The 25446-nt window shown below is 37.2% G+C and overlaps 1 protein-coding gene across 2 annotated transcripts in view; it reads right to left on the bottom strand.

Moving 5' to 3' along the window:
* Positions 1-25446, bottom strand: part of Snf4agamma (SNF4/AMP-activated protein kinase gamma subunit) — a 134737-nt gene that overhangs the window by 90717 nt on the left and 18574 nt on the right. Inside the window, exons 1-3 of one of the 2 annotated variants that reach the window (XM_076325868.1) lie at positions 18606-18645; positions 15737-16456; positions 12168-12742 (exon numbers count right to left, since the gene is read on the bottom strand). In XM_076325868.1, the coding sequence (XP_076181983.1) occupies positions 12168-12742; positions 15737-16456; positions 18606-18630 (1320 nt within the window). In that variant the 5' untranslated portion in view covers positions 18631-18645. Of the gene's footprint in view, positions 1-12167; positions 12743-15736; positions 16457-18605; positions 18646-25446 lie in introns of those variants that run through there. The other variant, XM_076325869.1, reaches the window with a different exon arrangement.

Here is a 25446-nt window from a genome sequence, read left to right as displayed (position 1 = left end):
ATCGTTCGAAGAGAACCGAATGATGCAAGGTCGATTCGTAGAAAAAGCACCGGCACAAAGAAACCATAGAAATTTAATCGATGGTTGTTATTAGGCCGATCGTAATTCACCACCGAGAGCATTAATTCCAATTCTGTCTACGAGCAGTCTTGGATGGATCCGAGGAGTTTGAAAATTTTACTTATTGTCCGATTCGATCGTATTGTAAAATGACATTATAATAACTCGTTTGCTTCTTCTGCGACCTTAATCTGTTTGCAGGTCGCTGAACGTAAGCTCGTTGAATTTATGGATTATATGGTTTCGCGGTATTGAATAAAAAATATGATACTCTACAGAAAAGAAGCTAAGTAATGACTTTGGAGTAACCTCTACAAAAAAAAAGATACGAAATTTTGTTGTCGCTAATCTCAAAACGGAAATAAAAAAAAATAACTATCTCGAAGAAGTCCAGTCAATATTCATCGTACCTCTTACCGTCTAGACATTCTTTTGCAACACTTATCTCTTGACATTTTTCAGTGACTTTTTCACTGCATTTTTATTACGATAAAGCAACGATATATATTTATATTTATATATAGATTATTTTTGAATATATTTATTCGAAAGACCAATTCGAAAAGCGGTTAACAATGTAGTATTATATTTATGTTTCTTCTCGTTGTAAATTTGAAATAAAGTTTCGAAATAACGTATACCGTAATTGAAATCCGATTGACTGGAAACTTATCGGTATTGGATAAAATAATATAAAAAATAAGTATAAAATATGAAAAGGATGGAAATACGAAACGAACGTATTCGAAATGAACGTTTAGTACTCAAGTATCCGAAAATCGCGAAATGTTTCATTCGCTGCTTCGAGCACGACTGGCATTTTAAATCATGACTGCACGAGTCTGACGTCTGATACAAGACCACGTGAACTGCATGATACAGTTGGTACCGGGGTGTTATGAAACCAAAAATAAATCTCGGTTTCAATTTACAGAACGCGGGAAATAGTAAGGATATTAAATATTTCGGTTGCCAATACTTTCGAACAGTATCACTCTGTGAGAGACAAATTTCTTAGAAAAATAACGAACATAATCTTCGTACAGGCCGTATCTTTACAAAATCTATTCATGTAGGTAGATGTATTTTTGATATCTAAATATATGAACTTAGTCACCCGAGTTTGATCAATCGAGTCTGTTGTTTTAGTCCAAAAGTCGAGAATATTAATTGAAATAAATATAGGAGCAATCGAATAATAGAAAAGATTTCATCGCGCGAATATTCGTGGAACATAAAAAAAGGATAATCGATCGGTTCTCGTACAACCTGCTTCATCATTCTGTCATCAATTTCAACAAATTCTGCATTCCTTTTGTTCTACCTACCTAAAGTTCCATTAAAATGTGACTCATGTATTTCACACAATAATCGACATTACGATCTTGACAATCCCTTATCAGTTATAACTTAATATTCTGAACATTTAAGAACGAGTTATAATTGTTATCTCGCAAGTGTTAGTTCTAATTGTATAATCGCGTTATTTATAATGTAGTTGATTAAACTACATAAGAAATATTCAACCAATCGGATTTGATTCTTGCGTACTCCTCCTTACTTATTTTCCAGAAGCGTTATTATTTTTTTATCAGCACAATTGTCTGGAATCTTTATCTGCTTGTGACACGAACTGAGTAGACTATATAATATTATGAAACATATTTCAAATTTTCACAGGAATCTTCTCTTTATCTGTTCTACCTTGCATCGGCTTCTATTTATAGAAATGATGATAAAACAGCAACAGGAAAAATGCACGCGTATTAAACTTTCTGCATTAATAATAAAAAAAGAAGAGACACGAAAATCAAAGTTCCTCGATTTTATTTCATATTGATAAATATTGAAGATAATTTCAATTTCCGTAAATTGACGTTTCGTTCAATCCTACGATTTATAGACGACGAAACAAAGCTGCAACGATGTGGAATTGATTTTTCAAACTGTGGACTGATAATGTTTATTTTTCAGAGAATTATTGATCGATATTGGATACGATCAATTGTGTATACATTTTTATGTAAGATTAGACATAAATCGTTAAGTTGGTCGTAAATCTAGCGGACGAAAAATTGTAACTTCCAAGGAACGTATACCAAGTGCCAAAATGAATGAATCAGCCCTTCGTCCTTCGGAAAAGTAAAAGACTGTTGTAGCCAAGTCGAAAATTTGTGTCAGATCCGAATCAGATTCGAAGTAGAACTAGACCGCAACTCGGTATTTCGTCAATATCGTGTTGTACGTATACAGACGCCAAAGTGTCTAAAATTGAAAATATCGTTTAAAAGTAAAATATAAAATTAAAGCATTAATCAGTATGCTCTATTTCGATTAGATAAAGTTTTAGATACAAATTTAGATAAAAATTAGATAGAGAAAAACGTATTTAAAACAGGATTAGGTACTCTATCAATCATACTCTGCGAAAATACATCTCACTTGTCTCATCCTCGTACGAGAGGAACTCTATCGCACCTTTGTTACGACAATAACGCATGTATTAATCCTGATGATATACTATACCTTGCCACTAGTCAATCAATACTTGAGCTCGAATAGATAAGATTACCAAATATTCTCGATCGACGTTAAAGATCACAATTAAAAAAGTTTGTAAATAAATGTGTACAAGTACTTCACGGAAGTGATAATATATCCAATCTATTATGTACCACCTTTTTTACGAGCTCTCGACGAACACTTTTACGTGCGAGACCACTGACGAACAAATCGAAAACAACTAATGCATCCAAACGTTTCGATCGATAATTGCGGAAACGGACAACGATAGTATTATCACTTTTCTCCAGATCGAGAAAACGAGAAAGCAGAGACATTTTAACGGTCCTCCATCGATCGTCTTACCAACTTCGTCGGATAAATTGTTTTTAACGCGATCATCGAACTTTCCGCACATGGAAAATAATTGCGGGAAAAAGAACAAGCTGACAGGCCAAGCTCGACACGAGTACCGAGATGAAGGCGATACCATAAATTGAGCGTTCTGTTCTATAGACATAACTTATTAACCGGTGCAGCTTTTACTGCACATAATTAGAACTTAGGCGCCGTTTTGTGTGTCAAAGAGACTTATTACGTAAAGGCGTTATTAGAAACGCGAAGCGAAGTTCCACGGAGGATAAAGTGATATAAAAGATGATGTACGAGTAATAAATATCGTAATATTGCAAACTATACGCGTACGAATGCCAACTGACATAAAATTACCACTTATCGATTTATCTATTTAAGCACGAACAGTGGATACATTCACCGCGACACGTTTTTAATTAGAGATTACGATTGCCGACAGTCCAATTCTAAACAATTTATACACGTATACGAATTACCTTCACGGACGATTGAAATAAACGTGTACTCGAAACAGTCATTTCTACCGAATATCGAATTTCTCTGTTGTACGGATCTTTTGAAACATTAAATATATTACGAAGAATACATATCGGACAATAAAATCATTTTAACGGGCGATTATTTAATTATATCACGCGTAGACTTTTCAAGCGTTAAAGTTAACGCTCGACGGAACGATTCAAGAAATTGCACTTTCCTTAAAGCGTTAAATATAGATCGTCCCATAAGTGATGCAGTCTTTTCTCGAGACCTGTGTAATAAAATAAGAAAACTGAACGCGATATACGTCTATCCAAATACTATTGTAAATAGAGACTTTTAGTCCGTATCACGTCGGTGTTTGACGACTGCAAGTCGTGTAGACACTTCGAAAATTTTAAACAGAAGCGCATATCGTGAGATCAAACAAGGAAGTGAGGTAACCACGGTAACGAACAACAAATCGCAGGTGTATCGAAGGAACGCTATTAGTTCAGGTCCGTTCAATTCTTAGGTAATATTTTTCCATTTTTTTCGTATATTACGCAAAAAGAATTATTCCTCGGTTATTTGTACGTACACGAATCAATTTGTACGCAAATTAAACGGTAAGCGACCAAACCTTCGGGATTATTAGATATCCTCTATAAAAAAACATTGTACGATAATATCGTACAATTTTCTCGACGCAGCTCGCGTGATTTTTTTTATCGAGTTCTAGATCGATCACGTCGAGCAATAGAGGGTTAAATATAGATTTTAAATATTTGTTCGAAGAACAACTTTCTCGGAGATATTTTACTAATTGTTTAGGAAAACCCGATCTTAACTTGCGAAGAATAGCTCAGAAATTGAAATCAACTCGTTCTTTAATACAATTTTCTATCGTTTAAAAAATATTGATAATACTTGCGAACAAGGACAATGGCCACCGCGTGAACATTGTCAATAGGTAATTTTCAAAGAAGACACGTATAGACCTTATCTTTACGCTTAAAAGTGAATAGTTCTTGAATCGAATTCTTACGAGGGATGAAAAATGGATATGGCGTGGTCGTATTAAACATTAAAGATGATCAATCGCAGTTAAAACTGAGTACCACAACCGACACCACGAGTCTACATCCACAGAAAGCTTTGTTCATTTGGTGGAATATATAGAACAATAACCGAGGAGTTTCATTGCTATCAATTAAACCGTTTGAAATGGCATTAGAAACAATCGACGCGCTTAAGCTACGCGATGTAGAATTTTGTTCCGTTCCGATAACACCAGACAACACGTATCGTAAAGGGCACGTGATAAACACCACAAAGTTCTAAATAGGAAATTATGAATTGTTCGTAATATTTATTACGTATCGATGTTTCGGATATATTCATCGTTTCCGAGGTCTTGAAAATTATTCGGTTAGGAAACGGACGAGGACCATGCACGATACCGAAATCGCAATCGATGTGTTTATTAAGACGAAATCGAAAGAATTTGAACATGAGAAACTATCGCGCGCAAAAAAGGATATTTCACGAACGATCGACCATCGACAAGGAATTGTTTATTACGTACCGAACGCGTGGTCGGAAAAGACCGCGTAACTTATGGGACGACATAACCTTAAATTTAACTCGAGTTCGTCCGAAAACAAGTTGGACATAGGAAACGGAATCATTAGTATCGCGTGGAAAGAATGGGAAATTCGGGTTTCTATTTGAAAACAACGAACAGAAGCGTTCTCAATACCTTGTACGTTCCATGATAATCCGGACAACGATCCAAATATGGTACGAGAGAATATTTCCGAAATCTACCCAGCGAAACCGTCGACATATTTTCACGAGCTACACAGAAGACTGCGCACCACCCGAGATTTTCAAATGTTCATGTCGCGGGGACCGTGTGTCCATTGAGATTTCAACGGTGACTGACAATGCTGCCACTCGTGTGTGACAGAAGGCACCGGGATTCACTATCGCCTGGTATCTTTTCATTCTCGCCGACGAGAAACCGTATCGATAATGATTTTCCTTGGAGGATTGTTGTAATGGTCTCTTATCGCGAATGAATTGTGATTAGCACGATAAATGTCTGGTATATTCTTACGTGTCGCTGTTTCGCGGGCACGAGGAACGTTCAACTGAGATTTCAAAATATCTTCTTACGTACCGGATCGCGATCGTAATTCTTACGATTAATGTGAATTACGCCGTCAATCTCGTTTCTTCTTAATTTTAATATATTCCGTTGTATCTACCTTTAGCTCGACGCACGGCTTATACAACGACAAATCCAATAACCTAGAATATGTGAGTCAATCGGGATCATTTAAAGGTCTGCCTAATTTGAAGCCTTAAGAATTTAATGATATTCAACGTTTTTTTTTAACTGTTGGACAAATCAATTTCAAACTTTGTACGTACATTTATTTAGGTTTCTCCAGACCACAGGAATTTCTTCGAGTAACAATAATCGATGTTATTAAAGCGTGTATCCAGGAAACTTGTGTCCACGTTTGGTATAACTCTAGCTATGGCGATCCAAACAACAAAAATCAAGCAGACTCGTGTTCCGTGTGAACGTAGTTCTCGTTTCGACGTGAAAAAAAGATGAAACTTTAAAACGAAGACGTTACGGTATATCGAAGAAACGATTCTATTCCCTCGTCAAATATGATTTCTTCTTCGAGCGATAAAAAGAGAAACATTTACAGGTGTTGAGTTTATTTTTATTCGGTCGGCAGTGAGGCGTTTATTTTATATGTGCGTGAAGTTTCAAATCAATCTGTTCATTGGGTCCCAAGATATCGTGCCAACCAGCTGGAAAAATTTCGCTTCGTGAAAAACAGATTTAAAGTTCGATGTACAATGTGAGAATGTATACAGCTTTCGAGCAAAGTTTTATAATATTGTCAATTTTTCAAATTTCGTCATAATGCTTTCGGAATAATGTTTTCAAGACTTGAATCCCTAAACGAATGTATTAGGAAAAAAAGAAATTAATTTTTTTAAATATTCAAATCAGGCTTTTAAGGGTAATGACATAAAACGATCGTAGGATTCGACCTACGTTCAGTGTAATGTTTTCGCCGTGCTAGATAGAGGAAAGAAGTAATTAGGGTTGCCCGGGTCGGCAGTCCAAAATATTCGAGGCGGCACAAGATTCGAATACGAAACGGAATCTCACTTTCTGCGAGAATCCCGAATGTAAAGCGGACTGTTCCCGCTTCTTTCGAGACTTCTCTCGATTCTTTTAGTCACTTGCATGTGTCACGAACGAACACGAGATTCTCCGATTATACACGAGCGGCTTGGAAAACCCGAGAAATGCTCGAGACGAGATCTCGCTTCACATTCGGGATCCCGCTTTACAATTGGGATTCGGTTTTACGATCGAGATTCCACTTGTCGTTCGGAACCCCGTTTTGTATTCGGGATTTTCGTAAGAGATAGTAGCCCGCCCATTCTACACTTGGAATCTCGTTTAATATTCGGATTTTGCTCCGAATATCTCGAAATTTCGAAAAACTTTCAAACGAGCGATACCACAGTCTCTATCGAGATCACCTTTTTACGGTTTTCGATTTCTTTCCATGGGATCGCATTAAGAACAGTTGGGTAGAAATAGAATCGATTAAAATATTCTCTGTTCAAGATTTTTCCCTTTAAAATTCTACATTAAAGAAACTTTCGCAAGTCATGTAACCATGTGATAAAGCTTAACCTTAAACAGCTTTGAACGACCCTGATTGATGATGGATGAATCACATATTGCAGGTCGTTGGATTTGTTGTTGCATAAGTTGCACGCCTAGCTAAAAGACAATATACAAAGAAAATTCTATTTAAAGAGTCGAAGTTGACCTTGAAATTTCGAAAGCACTTCAATCTGGAACTAAAACGTGTAGCTCGCAGGATGTCTTCCTAGAAATCGATTACATTTTAACCGAAACATGTGTTTAAATAACCAATAATTTGGGAGATAATAGCGCGAGAAGATTAGAATGATGTATCTCAATGATTCATATGTATATCCGTAATGCAATCTTAATTTTGATATCAATACTGGCCCATTTTACCGAGAAAATGAAAGTACTTAATCGAATAACGAGAAGCAATGTAATTTCTGTAATTGTTAGGTTAAAAATGTAATTCCTAACGTGTTTGTGATCCATGTGCTTTCATTTGAAAAGTAACTTATTTTCTTGCATTATGAATAATTCGACATTAATAACCGTGTTAATATATCGTTTATCTACATTAACCTTTAATCTCGTCGTAAGAACAATATAATAGACAAAGTTGCGAAAGTGATTGAACAATTCAATAATCAAAATCACGTGTAGTTTATTTCTATGTCTGCAACGCTCTATTCGAATCAATAGAACATACAAGTTCAATCTGATACGTAACTATTTAAGTGTAACGAAGAATCAAAACAAAAGAGTAAATCACTTCATTTGCGACGTCAACAAATTACATACTGTCGTGACACGCGTTTCGAATGCTCAATATCAATTCAACTTTCGAATAATTTCGCAAAGATGGCAGCTGGTATCTTTGCGTATCGCGCCGCCATCTACCGACTAACACAACGAGTATCTAGAACTGCATCGCGAAACAGTGAACGGTTAACGATAAGGACGTACTCCACAGTTTTCTTAATCGCAATGAAAACGATTGGAAACATCCAACCAGTCGAATTATCATCGAACGTGCGGCTGAGATTTGAACGAACAAAACGCGCATGAAAATGTCAAGACTGAAATAGATTAACTACACACTGGGATGCAATTACTCGGTCCGGATGCCTGTAGCGAAACGAAGCACGTGTAAAATTCTTTGTACTCTAAAACGGGCTTATGAGTCGTCAGACAGTCCTGTTACGCAACAAAGAGTAAAATATCGCAAACAACAAATAAAGCACATTTATTTCGTTTAACTCTATCGTTTACCTTTAGAGAGAGACGAAAGATATACTTTATCGTATAAAATATCTACCAAACTACCGCCACTTATTGTAACATTTTTTCGTAAATCGTTAAAATTTTTATAAATCCTATGTGCACCATAAACTTGTACGTTCTATTTATCCAGTTTTATCCGAGGTACATTTATAATTTTCTTACCGTACATATCAATGTTTTTCTGGTACAAAATTAGGTATGATTTATTTACTGACCTAATCTTTGTATTACTATTTACGTGAGCAATTCACGTACTAAAGCATCGGCAAAGGAGGCCTTACGTGACGAGGTATCCGTCATAACAGTCCTCAACGCATTGTAATTCGTCTTTCAACCGAATCGATAGAGCTTAAAGGAAGCCTTGTACCTACATCCCCCATCCCTCCACATGAATCATTAAAGCCACACCGAGATCTGGGCCAAACGATATCGTAAATTTAGGAACAGACGTCTTGAGTATCTTTTTATCGTGTGAAATCATTGTACGATTTATTAATAATTGTATTCAAATTGATAACACCAACATTGATCGATTACGACGAAGATGCACAAATTCATTATTTTTCGCTGTTAGAATTATGATACTATCCGAAGTAAAATTATACTCGCTTCTACTTTTAACTTTATCCGCTTTTTAATAGAAATATATTTACACTACTCGATACGAAGAATAGAATTAACTACTCGAATGGCGTTTTCAATGACTATATGTCTCAATAGTTAAATTAGAGCTATTCTTTAATTATTCATTGCTTTACACTCGTACACGGTTTATATAGCATCCAAAATGCAATAATATTAATATCAACTTGGCCATTATTGACTTGGTCATTTTATAGTTTCTCTGTATCAAAAATAATTCTTGTCAAGTTTACTAGACTGGTCAAACTAATTAAATACTTTATTACTACCAATAATTTACCATACAAAGTATCAAAGTTTTCCACAGTATTATCAATAATTAAACTATTACTATATCAAAATACACGATACTTCTGAATAATCTCGAACGACGACTCTCCAAACGTTTTGAGCAATAATTTCCTTCGTTTCGTTTAATCGCGTAATAAAACTGACACGTACTTTCCCGTATTATTAAATGTACTTAATATCGTGTACTATTGTAAAATGTACGGTGGATATAGTCGGTGAAACAAAGAGAACGAATTATAATCGTCCTAAAGGGGCAAATATTTTTGTTCGGAAAAATCTAAAGCTTTCGTACCGCGAATTAAACTTCTTAGTTGTAAAAGCGAATTTAGTCGCATTGAAACGAACTCTGAAATCGACCTCGATTGTTTTAACGATGAAAAAGGACTTCGTTAGCAAGGTCCGTGTTCGTAACTCTGGTGCTTCGTGACCAAGGTAATCTACCCTTTCCAGAGAAAGAAGGTAAGGCCCTCGAAGTTCCCTGAGGCCGGTTCGTCGAACCTTTCTTTTTATAACCGTGCAACACCATGATTATACCGAGCATCGGCCGTTAGCCTGGTTGTTTACGGAAGCAATCGCACACGATTCGTAAGTGCAATTTCACGAGTATAAATCATAATTCGGCAAGCTCCATATTTCATTCTTGTCGGACGAACGTTTTAACGTTAACAAGAAAAACTATTCAGGTAAATTGGATAAAAATAATAAATACGTTTGAATAACTGGTTTGTCCATGATGAACCAAAGAAAGTGAAAATTAACCATAAAAACTCTGAGACTCGTTCGGACTGGTATCGATCATATTTTCGTCGTTAATTGAATTTTGTTCCCCGAAGAAAAACTAAAATCGAGCCAACGTATTCTATACACCGTCGACGACGAGGCCAATTTATCGAACTTAACATTGGTAATCACACGGTGAAATTAATTCGTACCAATTTCCATATTTATTCAATTGCAAATTCCGAGTAGCTGCGACCTAACGGTTGCATATAGTACAACTGATTGCAAACACTTTGCAAACCCCCTTCTCTTTAATTGGTGAGAATTCTTATCAAATTTACCACCGTACCGAAGTTTAGGAATTTTTGTAATATTCCACCGGAATGTTCTTACATCGTATTTTACTTTAAAATTAAATTTCTTCCGAAGCAATCTTCTGAAATATACGAATAATTGCGGTGAATTAACCGTAAGCATCGAAGATCGCTGAAAGTACATTTAAGATATTGAACAAAAAAAAAATCACCTTGATGAGATCACGAGCGAAGCGGAGTTGCCAATCGATGATCGTACACTCGCGTGATTGGCCGTTCGTGACGACCATAATTCCACGAGTGATCATACCCAGCGACCACACCTTGCTCGTTGTGAACGACACTTTAAATGGTCACTCGTTGAAAAGTGTGTACCCGATACACTTTCGTTACGTTTGTTATCGTACAAGAGCCAAAAAAAAAAAAAAAAAAAACGTATCTTTTTCATTGAAATATTTCTACGGAAGATCAAACGTTTTTTTTTTTTTTCCTACGTTTCCAACGGAAACAAAGTGTACACTGTCAGCTTTGATCAATTTCTGCTCAAGCGCGAACAATTCAATCGAGAAACATCATGGACTTACGTAGACCGTCGGATTAATTTTCGTCGGTGGGAACGTTTTGTCGCATTGTTAGAGAAACATGCAAACAGCCATGTCACAATCTGAAACTCAATCCTCAATTTTGTTCTATCACGCGTGCGCAGGATACTCTTGCACCACTGACTTTCGCAAGAGTTCATACCGCGACCACGGTAAACAAATTTGCAAGACCGTCCCTACTCGAAGCAATTAGTCGATTACTGCAATTAGACAGAGCAGACTCTTCCTCTTAAGCATACGGAAGAATTGTTCCGTGAATCGTCCTATTTCGAGCGATACAGTGACCGATCTATCCGAATAATACACTTTAGTAAATTACCGTGTCTTGTATTTGTTGTGAATACAATACAATACGAAGAAACGTTCGACGATGTATCAGTTGGACAGAATATCAACTAGCTAAAACTTTCGTTATGTATGTCACCTTTTACTGTATTTATTTACGAGTATAATTCACGATACGACCAAAAGGAGATTCCTTGCGAGAGAAGTGTAGACAAAAGTTAGTTAGGAAATTACATTTTTTCTTACTAGACATCCTTTTCGAGAAAATCAAACAATTCCGAACGTTCGTGAGATACTCGTGGACTCTTCTGCATATGTCGTCGTAAACGCATCTCTCCGCGACTCGTTATTTCTACTCGTGTTTGCCGTTGTAAACATTGACAAAGACATCATTTGTTTTCAAACAAACGGTTTGTACAACTTAATTCTCGATTTCTAAACAATTATTACGCGATGGGTACGATACACGAACAATATTTAAAAAAAAAAAAAAACTCACCACTACTCGAGATAAGTGAGAAAAGTAAAAAGTAAAAATCGTCATCGTCGATAAGGATAATTGTACATAGAAGGCAATCGAAACTTTCGAAAGTACGGAACAGAGCTTACGAAATCGGAGCTCGTAATACATAAAAACGAATGAACACTTTCCTGAACGTAAACTCTCTGCTTTGATGCGATAACTGAACAAATAAAACTTTACAAATCCGTTATACGATCCCCAACGATGCTACCGTCAATTTTTATAGACGAAAATAACGAGTCGAACGGAGCTAAACAGAGTCATGTTTCCCAATTTTCAAACTCGATATTCTCGAAGACGGAGCTTCCTTGGGAAATCGAATCTGAATAGTTGCGATTGAAATTCCAAAAAGAAACAAAAAAAAGAGAAAACATACGACAATCGACCGTACGTAAAGTGAATCTTTCACTCACCTTCCTCTTTCTTTCCTGTACGAAATCCACCCTGCGAACCCAGACCTCCTCGGTGGAATCGTAATCGAGAGTGCTGGAGCTGCTCGCTTGGCTCTTCATTTCTATCAGGCTGCTGTCGAAAAACCTTTTATCGAGATGCGGACTAGGAAGCGGGCTGGTCCTTGAGAAGGTCATGCTGGTGGAGTAGGTTGGCGGATCGGTGGCTGGAAAAGTCATCCCGGGGCCGGTAGTGTGCCTCCTTCTCAACGGTGGCTTCGTCGTGGATGTTGGTGACGTCACCGTGCACGTCGTGAATCTCGAGGACGATGTTGTAGTAGGCGCGGTGGTTGTCGTAGTTGGAGTCGTTGGAGCTGTCGTGGTCGTGACCGTAGACGGAACCGTTGTTTTCGGCTCGGATATACTCGAGGTAGCATTGGACTTCTGATCGATCTTCTCCGAGCTCGATTTTTCGGAAGCGGATGGACTGGAGGCCTTCGAGGAGACGCTGTCGTTCTTTTCTTCCGGTTCCTCGATTTTCACGGCATCCTTCTTGGTCTCGGTGACGTCCGGGACGCTCGAGGCGTCCGTGTTTTTCCCTGAAATACAAAGGGAACGCGTCTAGGTAAGAATGTGGTCGACGATCTCGGTGTGCAATTACGACAAAGAGGCCATTATTCAGTTCAGTTGCACTTGTGACACTCGGCTCGCCCCAAGGTCCGCAGTTACAAAGACCTGGCTGTTACGAGGTTTTGCACACCGCTGCGTGATTCGACATACGTTCGTCCGGCCGAGTGTACCACGCTGTACGATAATCCTATCACTGTTACGGGGTTACTACGTCTTGGCGGCGTACGAACAGAGGGTATCTTTACGAATTTCTTTATAACAATACCGTACGCTCGATCGAAACGAATCTTTTTCTACGAGCGAAACGCGTGACGAACAATCAAAGGACATTTGTTTTTTTCGGTATGTTGGAACGCGAGCGAACAAAATGGCGCGCGCGATGCGTCGCATTGTCTTGGTCTCGGTGATTCTTACTCCAAGAATGATTCTTATCGTTATTGAGTGTATCGTACGGTGTAACGGAATTTAAAAAATTCCGAACAGTTGTACTTCACGTCGTACCGGAGGAAATTTCGGATGTCACGAAACAATTACGATCCCAGATATCGAACCGTTCGGTCTTCGATTAAACTTTTTTCTTTTTTTTTTTGTTTTGTCCAATCACAATGCGGACGTTCCTATTAAGAACGTGTGTCAGAAATTCTAGTCGGATGCATCACCGCTTGCCGTACAGACTGTCACCGCAGGCGTTACATTTTTGTCGTTACCGGGACTATTTGACCGCGACTTTGCCGTATATTATTTTCAAGTATCATTTCACCAGGAAAGAAACAATTTTGTTTCAATTTTTTTTTTCTTTTTTTTTTTTCTCGCTACAAACGTAGTGTGATTCCTCGTCTCGACACAAGGGTCTCCTTGTAATACTTAAAAACGTGCCCAAGCACGACGAAATACGGTGCGATTCGGTGGATACACGTTAAATATGCTAAGGTGACGATTTGAATAAAGAAACTAGACAGGAGAGCCGTAAACTCTCTGAACTATTGGATCGTTATAAGCGTAGAATCGCGATTTCGGCGACATCCTATAAATAAACATCACCATCTTGATGAAGTAGCTGTACACGTGTCCGATAGTCCTCTATGTAACGAACGAATCGCAAATATTGTTTACACTGTTCTTGCGCGTTGTAATTAAAAAGAAAAAATTGATTTACTTGGAACGAAGGAAAGCGTGAGCGTGTTTTAGAAACTTTATCGATGAGTCGGGAGACAAGAAACTAATTAAAAGATTTCGACCCTCGGGGAGATTACGGGGCTCGTGGATCTTGGGGGAAATTATTAATCTCCCAGAGATCCGATTATTACATTTCCAATTTCGATAATAATCTATAAATATAATCTGTCGTTACCTAAGTGGAGTGACTTTTCGCGCTGTTGGTAGAAACGTTGCCAAACGGAACTAAACGAAGCTAAACCACCGGCCACACACGCTAATCTTAGCTCTCATTGAACGAGTGCGAGCTCCTTCTAATAGCTCCACGCGCGTTTTAATGTCCGAATCGTGTTTCGTAATATGCTACTTTTCTCGCAATCTGCCATAGACATACGTGGCACACGACCGCGGATCAAATCGAACCAATCTGGTTCTCAAAATCGAACACACTCGATCTATTAAGTCGCTGAATAACTTCTCTCCGGTTTCTGGATTTTATCTGGATGTGTCACTTTGATCGAAATGAACATTTTTAACCGAAGGACAACTTTTGATACAGAGGTACCATTATCTTTGCCGCATTTTCTTCGACGTAATAAATAAGTGGTAAATTTTTCGAAAATTTCCTTCTCGATGTGGAGGTCTACTGGAGTCACGAGGAAAAACGACATCGCTACTATCGATCAAAATTATTTATTAGATTCAACGATTTCAACTTCCTGTGAATGTGACTGGCAGTAATTTTCGTATCGAGACAATGTTTAAAATGAGACACGTTGATGCGAACCGAAAAGAAAAGTCAACGTTTGTTCGTGAAAATTGGAAATTGCTTATTCGACAATCTAATACAAAGCTCTTAGAAGAAGACAAGTATTTCGAAAAACTAATTCAATGTTCGACTTCTACTCCGATCAAATTAATCGATCACAGTTTCTAAAAATTACGTTACAATGTGAAATGTATACCAGGAACGAAATTAAATTTAGAAATTACATCAATCGTTGGTCGTTTCCTTAATAATTAATCTTGAGACACACCCTTGAAATGTCACACTTTGAATGCAAAATATTAAAAAAAAAAAAAAAAAAGAGAAATAAAATGCCCGAATGGTTTATAAAAACACGACTATTTATGAATTTAATTGACGTTTCAAGTACCGCATACGAATGTTATTTGCGATCTAATAATACCGACACTTGTATTTATCAACTTATATATCTCGAAGATGAACAAATACCGAATTATATTGACACATTGATTATTCGTCAACTCTCGATCTTAATCTAATCGAAATTCGTGACTCGCCAAAACTTTTGGTCGCGTAGTCGCCCGTCCTTGAATTCTGTGGAAAATTAAATTTGCCAAACAATTCTAATCATTAGTTGCAAACTTAGTAACAGCGCCGATCATCGCGCAACACCACATTCTTGTCTTTTACCGACCGTCGTCTCGACGTCATGGTTCACAACTAACGTTTCTTAAAAAAAAAAAAGAAAAAAATTGAATACATAATATTACAATAACATCGAATTTACATATTTGTAAAACACGACGTCGACCGCTACAAAAACAAGGTGCCAGTGTACGGCAGTATCGATCACTTTACGTAATAAAAAAAAAACCTAACAGATCCAGCACGATCCATCCTGTACCTTATAATGCAGCGAATTAATGAGACTAACTGAATTTCAATACACGAGTTTTAACGATTAAGGCGCGTTTGAAAAAGAAATTAAATGAAAACTAACCAGAATAATCTAACTGACTTTTGACGTAGCTTCAACGACATTTATTATATATTCGCTCACCTTCTTCGGTTTCGTATTCATCCTCTTCCTTGCATTCCGACAACCGTCTACCCCAAGGATAGGGACTGTGAGTTTGATTCCTCGATGGTAACCTGTTCACGTGTGACAGGAAGTAATGATGAAAGAAACTATCAACACCGTCCGAGTCCTCTCCGGAGGACTGTAGCATGTCCTTAAGGGCAGCCAATGAGGTAATAGTGTTGTAATTGATGGCCGAAATCAAGTCATCTTCAATATCACTGTCGTCGGTGGTATCCTCGTTTTTACTTTGATCATCTTTCTTGGTTTGCAGCTCGACAGTCTTCGTCTGCTCGGTTTTCGAAGCTTCCGTCTTATCGTCCGAACTGGTTTCAGATTCGTCATCGGAGGTACTCGTAGACGTTGTGCTGCTGGACGATTCTTCATCTTTCTTCCCATCGGTTTTCTCTTCCTTGAGCTCTTCGTCAGAACCCTTACACTCGTCCTCCTCGCGCTCCTCCTCATCATCGTCATCTTGGGACACGGTCTTCGACAATTTCGTTAAACCCTCGTCGTCGTTCTGACCGATGTTATCCAGATTCTTCAGGTTCTTAAGAGTCTCTTGTTTCTCTAAATCCATATTTAATTTCCCGTTACTCTCTTCCTGGCCGGTCATCTTGTTCTGATGCTGATTGTTACCGATCACGTCACACTCGTCCGACTCGTTTTGCTTGTCACCACCGGCACTCTCCATCGAGGAATCTGTAAATTAAACAAAGCTTCTTGAATACCGAATCCTTTGACCGATTGTCCATACATTTGTTTCAATTGGATTGGACGCTTCGATGTGAAAGTCGTATAAATTTCTATCGCGATGTATTGCAAAAACCGTATTATAAATGTATTCTTGTTATTCTTAGGTTTCTAGTCTGCGAGATAGACTGGTCTCTGGTTACAAATAATTAACATTTTACTTTACACACGCGGGCAATTTTGGTATAGGACTCGGGGGAATTGTGGAGCTACACGTATTTGATACACGTGCATATCTAAAACTTCGTGGACCGTGAATCACGTTTACCCATTATTCGATCGAGCTCAAACTTCATTATTTGTTTACGAATTAGAATTATTTTGCATGGGAAGCGATCAAATTTCGACCATCAGTAACTAGACTGTATTAAAAAGTCATCTACGAGCTAATAAATTTGAGAAAGAAAATAACGACTTGATAAGTGGAACAATTTTGTTATAACATTTGTTTTACGCGAAAAACCTCAAGAACCCTCAAGGATCGAGTTCGTGTTTTACTAGAATTATTGTTATATGTATTGGAACTATTCTAGTAAGCGAGACCAACAAAATTTCGGGATCGAAAAGTAAGGAACATAATGTATAAAGTGTTAAGATATACATTAACTCAAATATCACTTTCTTCGGTTATCTTTTTCCCTGGTAAAATAGCATTACAATAAAAACGAAATTTTCGACACGAGAGAACTTCGTGCAGAACCTATTAGACAATACACTAAATATTCTGTAACAAATGACTATGATGCCCAAAGTATACGAAGGAAGGTAGATACGTCATCAAGGATTGTCTTCGTGGCTCAAGGTTAGAATATAAAGCTTCTTCAAAGAGACGTCTTTTCTTGCGCATGAAAGACCTTATTCGAGACAGTTAACGATGAGTATACGGTGACTACTTGACTATTCATTGCACGGTTATTTCGTGGCTCTTTGGACATTTTCATGGCGCTCAAAAACGATCGTTTAAGACACTTTTTTGCGATCTTTTAAGCGGGACACGTTGGAGTCTCCGTCAAAGAACTTGGAACAGTACTTGCACGAAGCAACTTATGATCAGGGTGATAACTAGGGCACCGAAAAAAGGTAAAAATAACTTATCAATCGATTAATTAAAACTCCAATAATATGCTCGCAAGTTGGTGCGCCGACCGTCCTTGTACTCATCTCGTTGAAAGTAAATATTTAATTATTATGTACACCGGTAGTTACGTGTCGAAAAACACAGACATACGGAAAGTACTTTGTACGAAAAGCTACTCGAAAAAGAAATTGGTAGTGTTAAACATTTCACGAGAAATTAATTAAACGATGTAGTCGTTTGTTCGTTGGAATACTTGCCGCTACGGTTGTACAAAGAAACGGAAAAGGAAGCTCGAAAAACATAACGACAATGATATGTCCGCATAAAATTTAAATTGCTGTCCTATATAAGAACACGTCCTTCCTCTTATTGACCAACAGCACTTGATGCTGCGATCTTGGAAGATCTTCCGAGCAAAGAATTTTTGTCTCTCGCGCAATAAACGAAGAAAAATAATACGAACTTTTCGATGAAAATTAATACTATTACGTTTCACGAATATAATCTTACGTAATCTTAATTCACAGCTCTGTAAAATGTTTGCGCGTTAAACTTGCAATATTTGCTACTGAGAATATCGTATTTAATTATTTTTAATCCAATATGAATTCTATACCATGCTTTGCTTTAAAAATAATTACAATAGCTGAAGGATTAAGGAGAAGAATTAAACGAGTAACAAGATAACAAGTATAGAGAGAAAGTGAGAGAGAGAGAGAACCCGTACAATCGATTTTCGTGATACATTGCTGTTAGGAGAACGAACCAAATTTCACAAGTAAATGAAATACAATGCATCGATATTCCTCGGTTATAAATGAACGTAAAATGATTCACGTTATGCGTTTTTCGAATTTGATAAAGGAGAATATTCTACGAAGACTGCTGTAAACGCCAACAAAATTTATGGTGTAACTGGGAGAATTGTCAGAAATAAACCAAACGATTTTATATGAAATTTCTATTCTCGTCGAATGACATATACTTAAATAAAAAAAAAAAAAGAGAAAGAAGACTTACGAAATGATCTTGATATTCCGAGCATTGTGTATCCATTTTCTGTTTCATCTTCGCGTCTGATAAACTTGATTTTGAAATAATGTTACGATAAATTGAGCCCTTCAACTCGACGATATTTCCATCGTTAAAAGATAAGTCCAATCGTTCGATATTCGAATTATTTCAAGCAATATTCGTTATTCGTCCGTCTAAAAGATCATAAGGCGATAATTATTTTGTCATTTCGATGCAACTCTTCCGGTAATATCGATCGATTATTTGAGATTAAGTAATTTTAGTCGAAAGTAAGTGAAAATTAATTCTTGTATTTTTCAAGATACAAAGAACGCTTGTTGCATACGTGAACACGTCACTGGCGCATTGCGGTAAGTACGCCCTCTATTTCGTAACCGTGGAAACGTTTGGCTGTATAGTAAGTTTTGCTACGTATATTATACATTCGTACTTCGGTCTTTTATTATACACGGCACGAACAGCAAGTAAATCGTCTCAACGGCTTAAAGAACAATCAAATTATATTTAATTGCAAGAAATTTTTACACGACGCAACGTATCGCGTAATGTATACATATTGCACAGAAGGGAAAAAAACATTACGATAAAATGAATCGAATCGAATCGAATCAAAAGCTGTGGTGTATTCGAACAGCTCCGCTTGGTATATAAACGTATGTTAATAGATTCGTAATTCATACGAGAAAATCGAACTTTATCGTGTTTGAGGTGAAGTTAATCAACTTTACCCAATAATTACCCAATTTGTAACAATATATTCGGAGGGCAAAAAGAGAGAAAAGAAAACACAAAAAACCTATACTCTTTGTTACATTTGTTCGTATTAAATTTAATCAATATTGTATTTGCATTCCATTGATATCTTCCACGTGAAAAGATTCCGAATTCATCGCTAACTATTTCATGATCGATAATCGCTGATGAAAATTCTTAAGCAACGAAGTAACGAGAGCTACGAGTTAAAAGTTGTTGAAAATTATCGTTCGAAACGTGCCGGGTTATTTGTTCCGTGAGATGGTATACCGTGTGTGTAAATACATTTTCAGTTCAGCACAGGTCAGTTGTTCATAGACTTTTACGGGTAATGCAGCAACAGGTACAGTTTGCTCGATAACAAAATTGCTTGTTCCGCGAGGATGCAAACCAAATTCGCTTAAACGAACGGAATCTAATCCGATATAATAGAAACGGTTTTTCGCGGAGTGGATACACAAAACGCTCTTTAAAGCTGGTTCTATTGTACAACGGAAACGTACCTGGGTCACGTTTAAATGACAACCGTACGAAGGAAACACAAACCGTGACGATACGATATTAAAAAACAATATACGCGTCACAATCGAAAGTCGTACGGTCCAACAGCGTAGACGACCCGTTACTCGATTCGTAAATCGCGTATAAATAAATACAGTGTCGTGCAATTAGGAAACAATGAAAATATAATCGTAATTCGATTCGATGTTCAAATAACCTTGTTCGAACAATCCACTGCGTATCGATAAATCATTCCCACTAACAAGCGATGTATTCATAGACCGAGAGCAATTAACGGATCACGTTTCTGGACAATTCAGAAGGATGAACCGAATATATAAAGCGTTCGCACATCACTTTATTCGAGAAATACTGTCCGCTTATCGGGATGATATTTTTCCAATCGTGTCCTAAATCGCGCACCGAGACTATCGAATCATCGAACGCGTAAATGACAATATCGTTCGATCGCTTAGTTAATTGTTTGTTAACTTTCAGCAACGTATATTGGTGTAATTTTATCTTCCGAATGTAGTGGATAAAACGATAGGTAAGACCGATAAGATAAACAACTTTCCGTGCTGATATACATCAATATAGAAATGCAACATCTAATCCGTATGAGGTGACTGCAGAAAATGATCGTCGATGAAAAATTTAATCGACCAGAGAGATAAATTACGTGTATCGTTGGATACGAGTCGAATTTTACGGTTGGACGAAAGTTAATGGAAGACCAAGATCTGAAACTGACTTCCATCTAGGTTGAACGTTACCGGAAGCGAAGGTGAGAACGCTGTCGTTTAATATGTACGATCTTGACAGAAGTATGGTAAAGTAACGGCAATACGGGCAGACAGATATCGTAGGAACATACGTGGATCTTTGGCGGCAGGCCAGACTCGTTTCGCGAATACTTGTTTACCGCGTGCTAGAGAGTGACGTAAAACTCTATTGGGCTCGTGGACCGATCCGGGACACGTGACGATCTATGTAAATACATCGGATTAAGTCGGAGACCGAAATCAAAATGACCCGTACCGGTGCCGACAATCAAATTCGTTCTTTCGAGCAAATATCCACGGAATACCGAGACCTTCGACGTCAGCTTTAGCAATGGTAGACTTCGATATTAGACACCGAGAGGGGTACCGATGTTTATGGCTCATTAGACACGTTCATTGAACGAGTATACACCGTAAAAGCACGTGCTAGATTGTATCAATGACTTTCGTAGAACCACAGTATCGGATTGGTTGTACCATAGTTTAATGGGAAATTAATGCTACGATTATGCCGTAAAGTCCTGTTCGTTGTGTAGCAATCTGTCACAATGCGGTGAAATCTTAATCCGAGAAGATCTACAATAATACAGTAACGCTTTATTCGATATTTCAACATTTTTATATTTTTTCAAAGACAATGTTTTACCGGCTACGTATTTCTAGTAAATATTGGGTCGTTCGAAAAGTCATTTCGTTTCTTTTTTTTTTTCTTTGGTGGAAATTAAAACACGATTCTTTCAGAGCGTGTAAACATTTGATTAAATTGTATATTCTCCATTTTGGAAAACGAAACGACTTTCCGTACAACCTGATACAATTTCGTTTTCTACGGTATAATGAAAAACACAAGTTTGACCTTGGGAATTGTTTTCGGAGTGGACCCATTTAGTCGATCGTACTAATCCTTACTGTGCTCGAGGCAGAAAATTTGGATCGCTCGAGGTCACTTCGTACCTATTAATTATGTCTGAAACAACTTCCACGTGTATACTGTACCAGCTTACCTTCTATGTATACTCGCGAGACAGAGAGCGTGTTCAAATATTTCTTTAATACTTTCGCGACACTACTCAAGTCCTCCAACCTTTCACAACTGACAATGAGGCACACACCGAGACACAAATATCCAAACTTTTCCCGTATCGACCACACTCTTACTGTAAAAACTCGTAAACTCGTGTAACTCTCGCCGTACAATATTAAGTATGTATCCAGTTCGGATACTCAATAGACAGTTACAAACCACAGACAATCCGTTCAAAAACACACGAGATTCGTAGTCTGTCCGCCAACTGCCAGTCATGTAAAAATAAAACGACACATCATCCCGTTCCTCGAAATTCCCTCGACAAAATGTGTACATATTTCGAAAAGACGGAACAACTTCGAAAACATTCGTAGAGAAATGAGTGTTACTGGTTCCATACGAGTGATAGTACACGTGCCGTGAATTTCTATCATTGAAAATCTATTACTTTTTTTTTAAACACATTCGCACTCTACTCTACGAAGAGAATGCACACATTTCGTGGGAGAAGGTTCAACAAACACGATAATAAATGTTTTAATAATACGATAGCTAAACTCATTTACGAAATCCGTATTACACAATGTCGAGAAATTGAGGCATGACCACGTACTGTAACATTAAGCTGAAATCTGCGGGTATACGTGAAATCTAGGTACAAAGAAGTGCACTGTTAATAATTACAAATAAAATCGACTTTCTGTCGCCAATAAATGTTCCATCGCTGCAAACTACGAACTCCACCTACATGCGGAGAACTAAAGCACGGATAAATAACTTAATATTGCAATGGTATCGACGTTGTTCGCAAAAGAGTATTTGCGAAAGTTTGATATACTTCTCTAAATATGGGTCACGAATCGAACCGATTCAGTGGCAGCGCATTCATAGGTACTTGTGAAAAATTAAAGCTTTCCTGAAAACTATCGATACCGGATAGCAGAGTATAGTTCGTATCTTTACATTGTACGTATTTGTACACAAAATTATATCCAAGGTCAACGTATTTGCTTTCTAACCATTCACGTATTTTGCATATTAATTTCTCAACTTAAAAGAAGCTGGATTTTTATACCTTACGCACAATTTCTTCTCACGTTATAAAATCTGTTTCCGTTAAATTTGTTCAATTACTTATTGATTTCTTTTTTTTTTTTTTAGAAGAAAATTGCACATTTCGTAGCAATTATTTTACGTAACATCCTAACTGAAACCGTATTCTATTGTATATCGATGTTACTGCTTATCTGAAAACCGCCATGAGGAAATACACTACAGACTTTTATCGGCAGTCAAAGAAAAATATCAGCTTTGTAGATAAGTCCACTCTTATTGCGTGTAAGCAACAATAAAAACGCTTCAACTGACGCATGAAAACGCCAGTGGCGGTAATAGCAACAAACACGAGAAAGAAGTGAAAGGTTCCTATTTCTTGAAACTGTTCAAGTAACACTCCGCTCTCTTGTCGGTCTTGATAGCACACTTAGGTTTTCTGGTTTTGAAAAATCAACCACACCGCCTGTGATTATGTTTCATAGCTGCAAATGTATAACGAATTTATAACTTCGATTAAAAACATTCGTTTTCGAAACTTTCGCGCACGTTTATTATTTGTGCATTTTACACAAGGGAATAAAGAAATTCTAGAAATCAAGTTACATCGATACAAAACCAAAAGTTTACGTCCCATTTGTGTTTGATCGAGTGAAATGAAAAAAAAACTATCGATGAAAGTAAGTACATAAATTTAATCGATAAATTCGTAAATAAGCAATCGTAGCAGAAGTCAAAAATAAATCCGACTTAACAAAACTCTTAACTTACGTGAATCTTTACTTCTTTAATTGATTCACGTAATTCTACTTATAATCGAATGAATATACCATTTAAAAATTTATTTTTATGCATCGAGTCTCTTAACGTGAGCATACTATGAAATTAGGTGCCACCTAAAAACGAATACGTTCACTTTCATCGACGAATGATATTTCGTGCTGTAGACTTTGGAGAGCAATATTTTCAGTCCAACAGTGACGATAAAAATTACAGAAATTGAAGTAGTAACAATAAGGGCAATACCTGCAACGATAACTCAGCTGGACAGTAACAAGTGATCTGTCTCTGGGAATTATTGGATGCTTTTCTATTCTCGTACTGTCGCTGACATACCTCTATATTGATTGCTTGACAACACAATAACAAAAATAGAGAAAAACCGAAATAGAAATGATCGTGACTAACTGTGACTCAAAGGCTAGAAAGATAGGCTTAATGCCCGTGTATTTTTCAAACATGTCGAATTTAATAATACGCATAACAAAAAAAAAAAAAACAGCACAAAGGCTTGGTAATACTTAGATAAAAACTTGAACAAATTATACCGAGAAATAAAAAGCAACAACGGTGACAAAGTTACGCGAAGAGGCACATATTTTAATCAGATATTTAACCAAAATGAATTTAAATAAATATAAATCTCTCGATTCACGCGTTATATATTTTACGCTCGCGTGTTTAACGAAATTTACATTGCCGTTCAAAATTCATGATTTTATTCGATTTTATAACCGTGGTATATATCCACGCCATTCGATATATGACGTAACCGATTCTCTTTCCCTCTGAAACCTGTTAGGGTGCGTCCAAACTTGAGCCGAGCACCGAGCCGAGTCACCTGAAGCCACATTCTCGTTTATAAGTGTTATTCGTTTAAAGAAAGAGAGCGAACGGTTTAGCGAACGAGACATCGCTAGAGAAAAGAGAAGAGATGGAAAACTTGATCGAAATGCTCCAAATAAAATAAATGTCCCTTGCACGACAATCTTACCCTTTCGTCGAATGCACACGTAAGACTTCTGATCGAAAATAAAAATAATTTGATTTCCAATTAAAATAAATAACGGTAACGGTCCGTGAATATTTTCTCTCTGAATTGATTATAGGTTCGTGTGTCTTATTTAAACCGCTAGAGTTTCTCAAGATACGCGTTTTTTTTTTCTTTCTTTCAACTATATCCCGACACCTACGAGTACCCGTAAAAAATCCATAAAGTGTTTGCGTTGCGCGAGCATAAGTGTGACTTTAGGTGTCTCGAATCGACTCAAGTCTGGACCCACCCTTAACGATCCAATCTCCTATACTCGATGGTGGGTGCAGACACGCGAACGTACATTCATCGACAAAAATAATTCGTAGCAACGCCTTTATACACAGGGTGGTACATATTAAAATCGATCTTCTGACATAACGCGATCTGAACACAAGCGGTAACCCTTAACTTTCTATCTATTATCGTTCTACGGTGCGGAAGTGGTTCTGAAAGTGAAATCGATAAAGGTCAATGCCCTAACAAGTACACCGCTTATAATAATTTGAAGATCTCGCGTTCAAAGAATGAACGAAAGATATGAAGAATTAACGAAACGCTGTATATTTAATACCACCATATTTGTGCTGTACATTTACTTAGTGCGACGTGAACGGTTTGCAAAAATATTACATATGTAATTCTGTAATTATTGTCAGAGTACTTAATCAAAATAATAAACGTAGCATGTAGATAAAAGAACAGTTTTAGATTTATTATTATTATTATTAAATCCCATACCTGAAACGGTGTGTTAACATAATAAAACATACTTCAACGTAGATCTGTGAAAGAACAAACGAAATAGACAAACAACAGTCGTAACTGATTTCGTTATTTATAATGAAAAATTAAAAGAATCGTTTCGCTGTAATTTCACTTACAAATAACTTT

Source organism: Ptiloglossa arizonensis, chromosome 13 (genome assembly GCF_051014685.1).
Source record: "Ptiloglossa arizonensis isolate GNS036 chromosome 13, iyPtiAriz1_principal, whole genome shotgun sequence".
In the NCBI taxonomy this organism is placed as follows: Eukaryota; Metazoa; Arthropoda; class Insecta; order Hymenoptera; family Colletidae; genus Ptiloglossa; species Ptiloglossa arizonensis.
The sequence above is the reverse complement of the archived record's forward strand: the minus strand, read 5'-3'. Positions and strand labels throughout refer to the sequence as shown.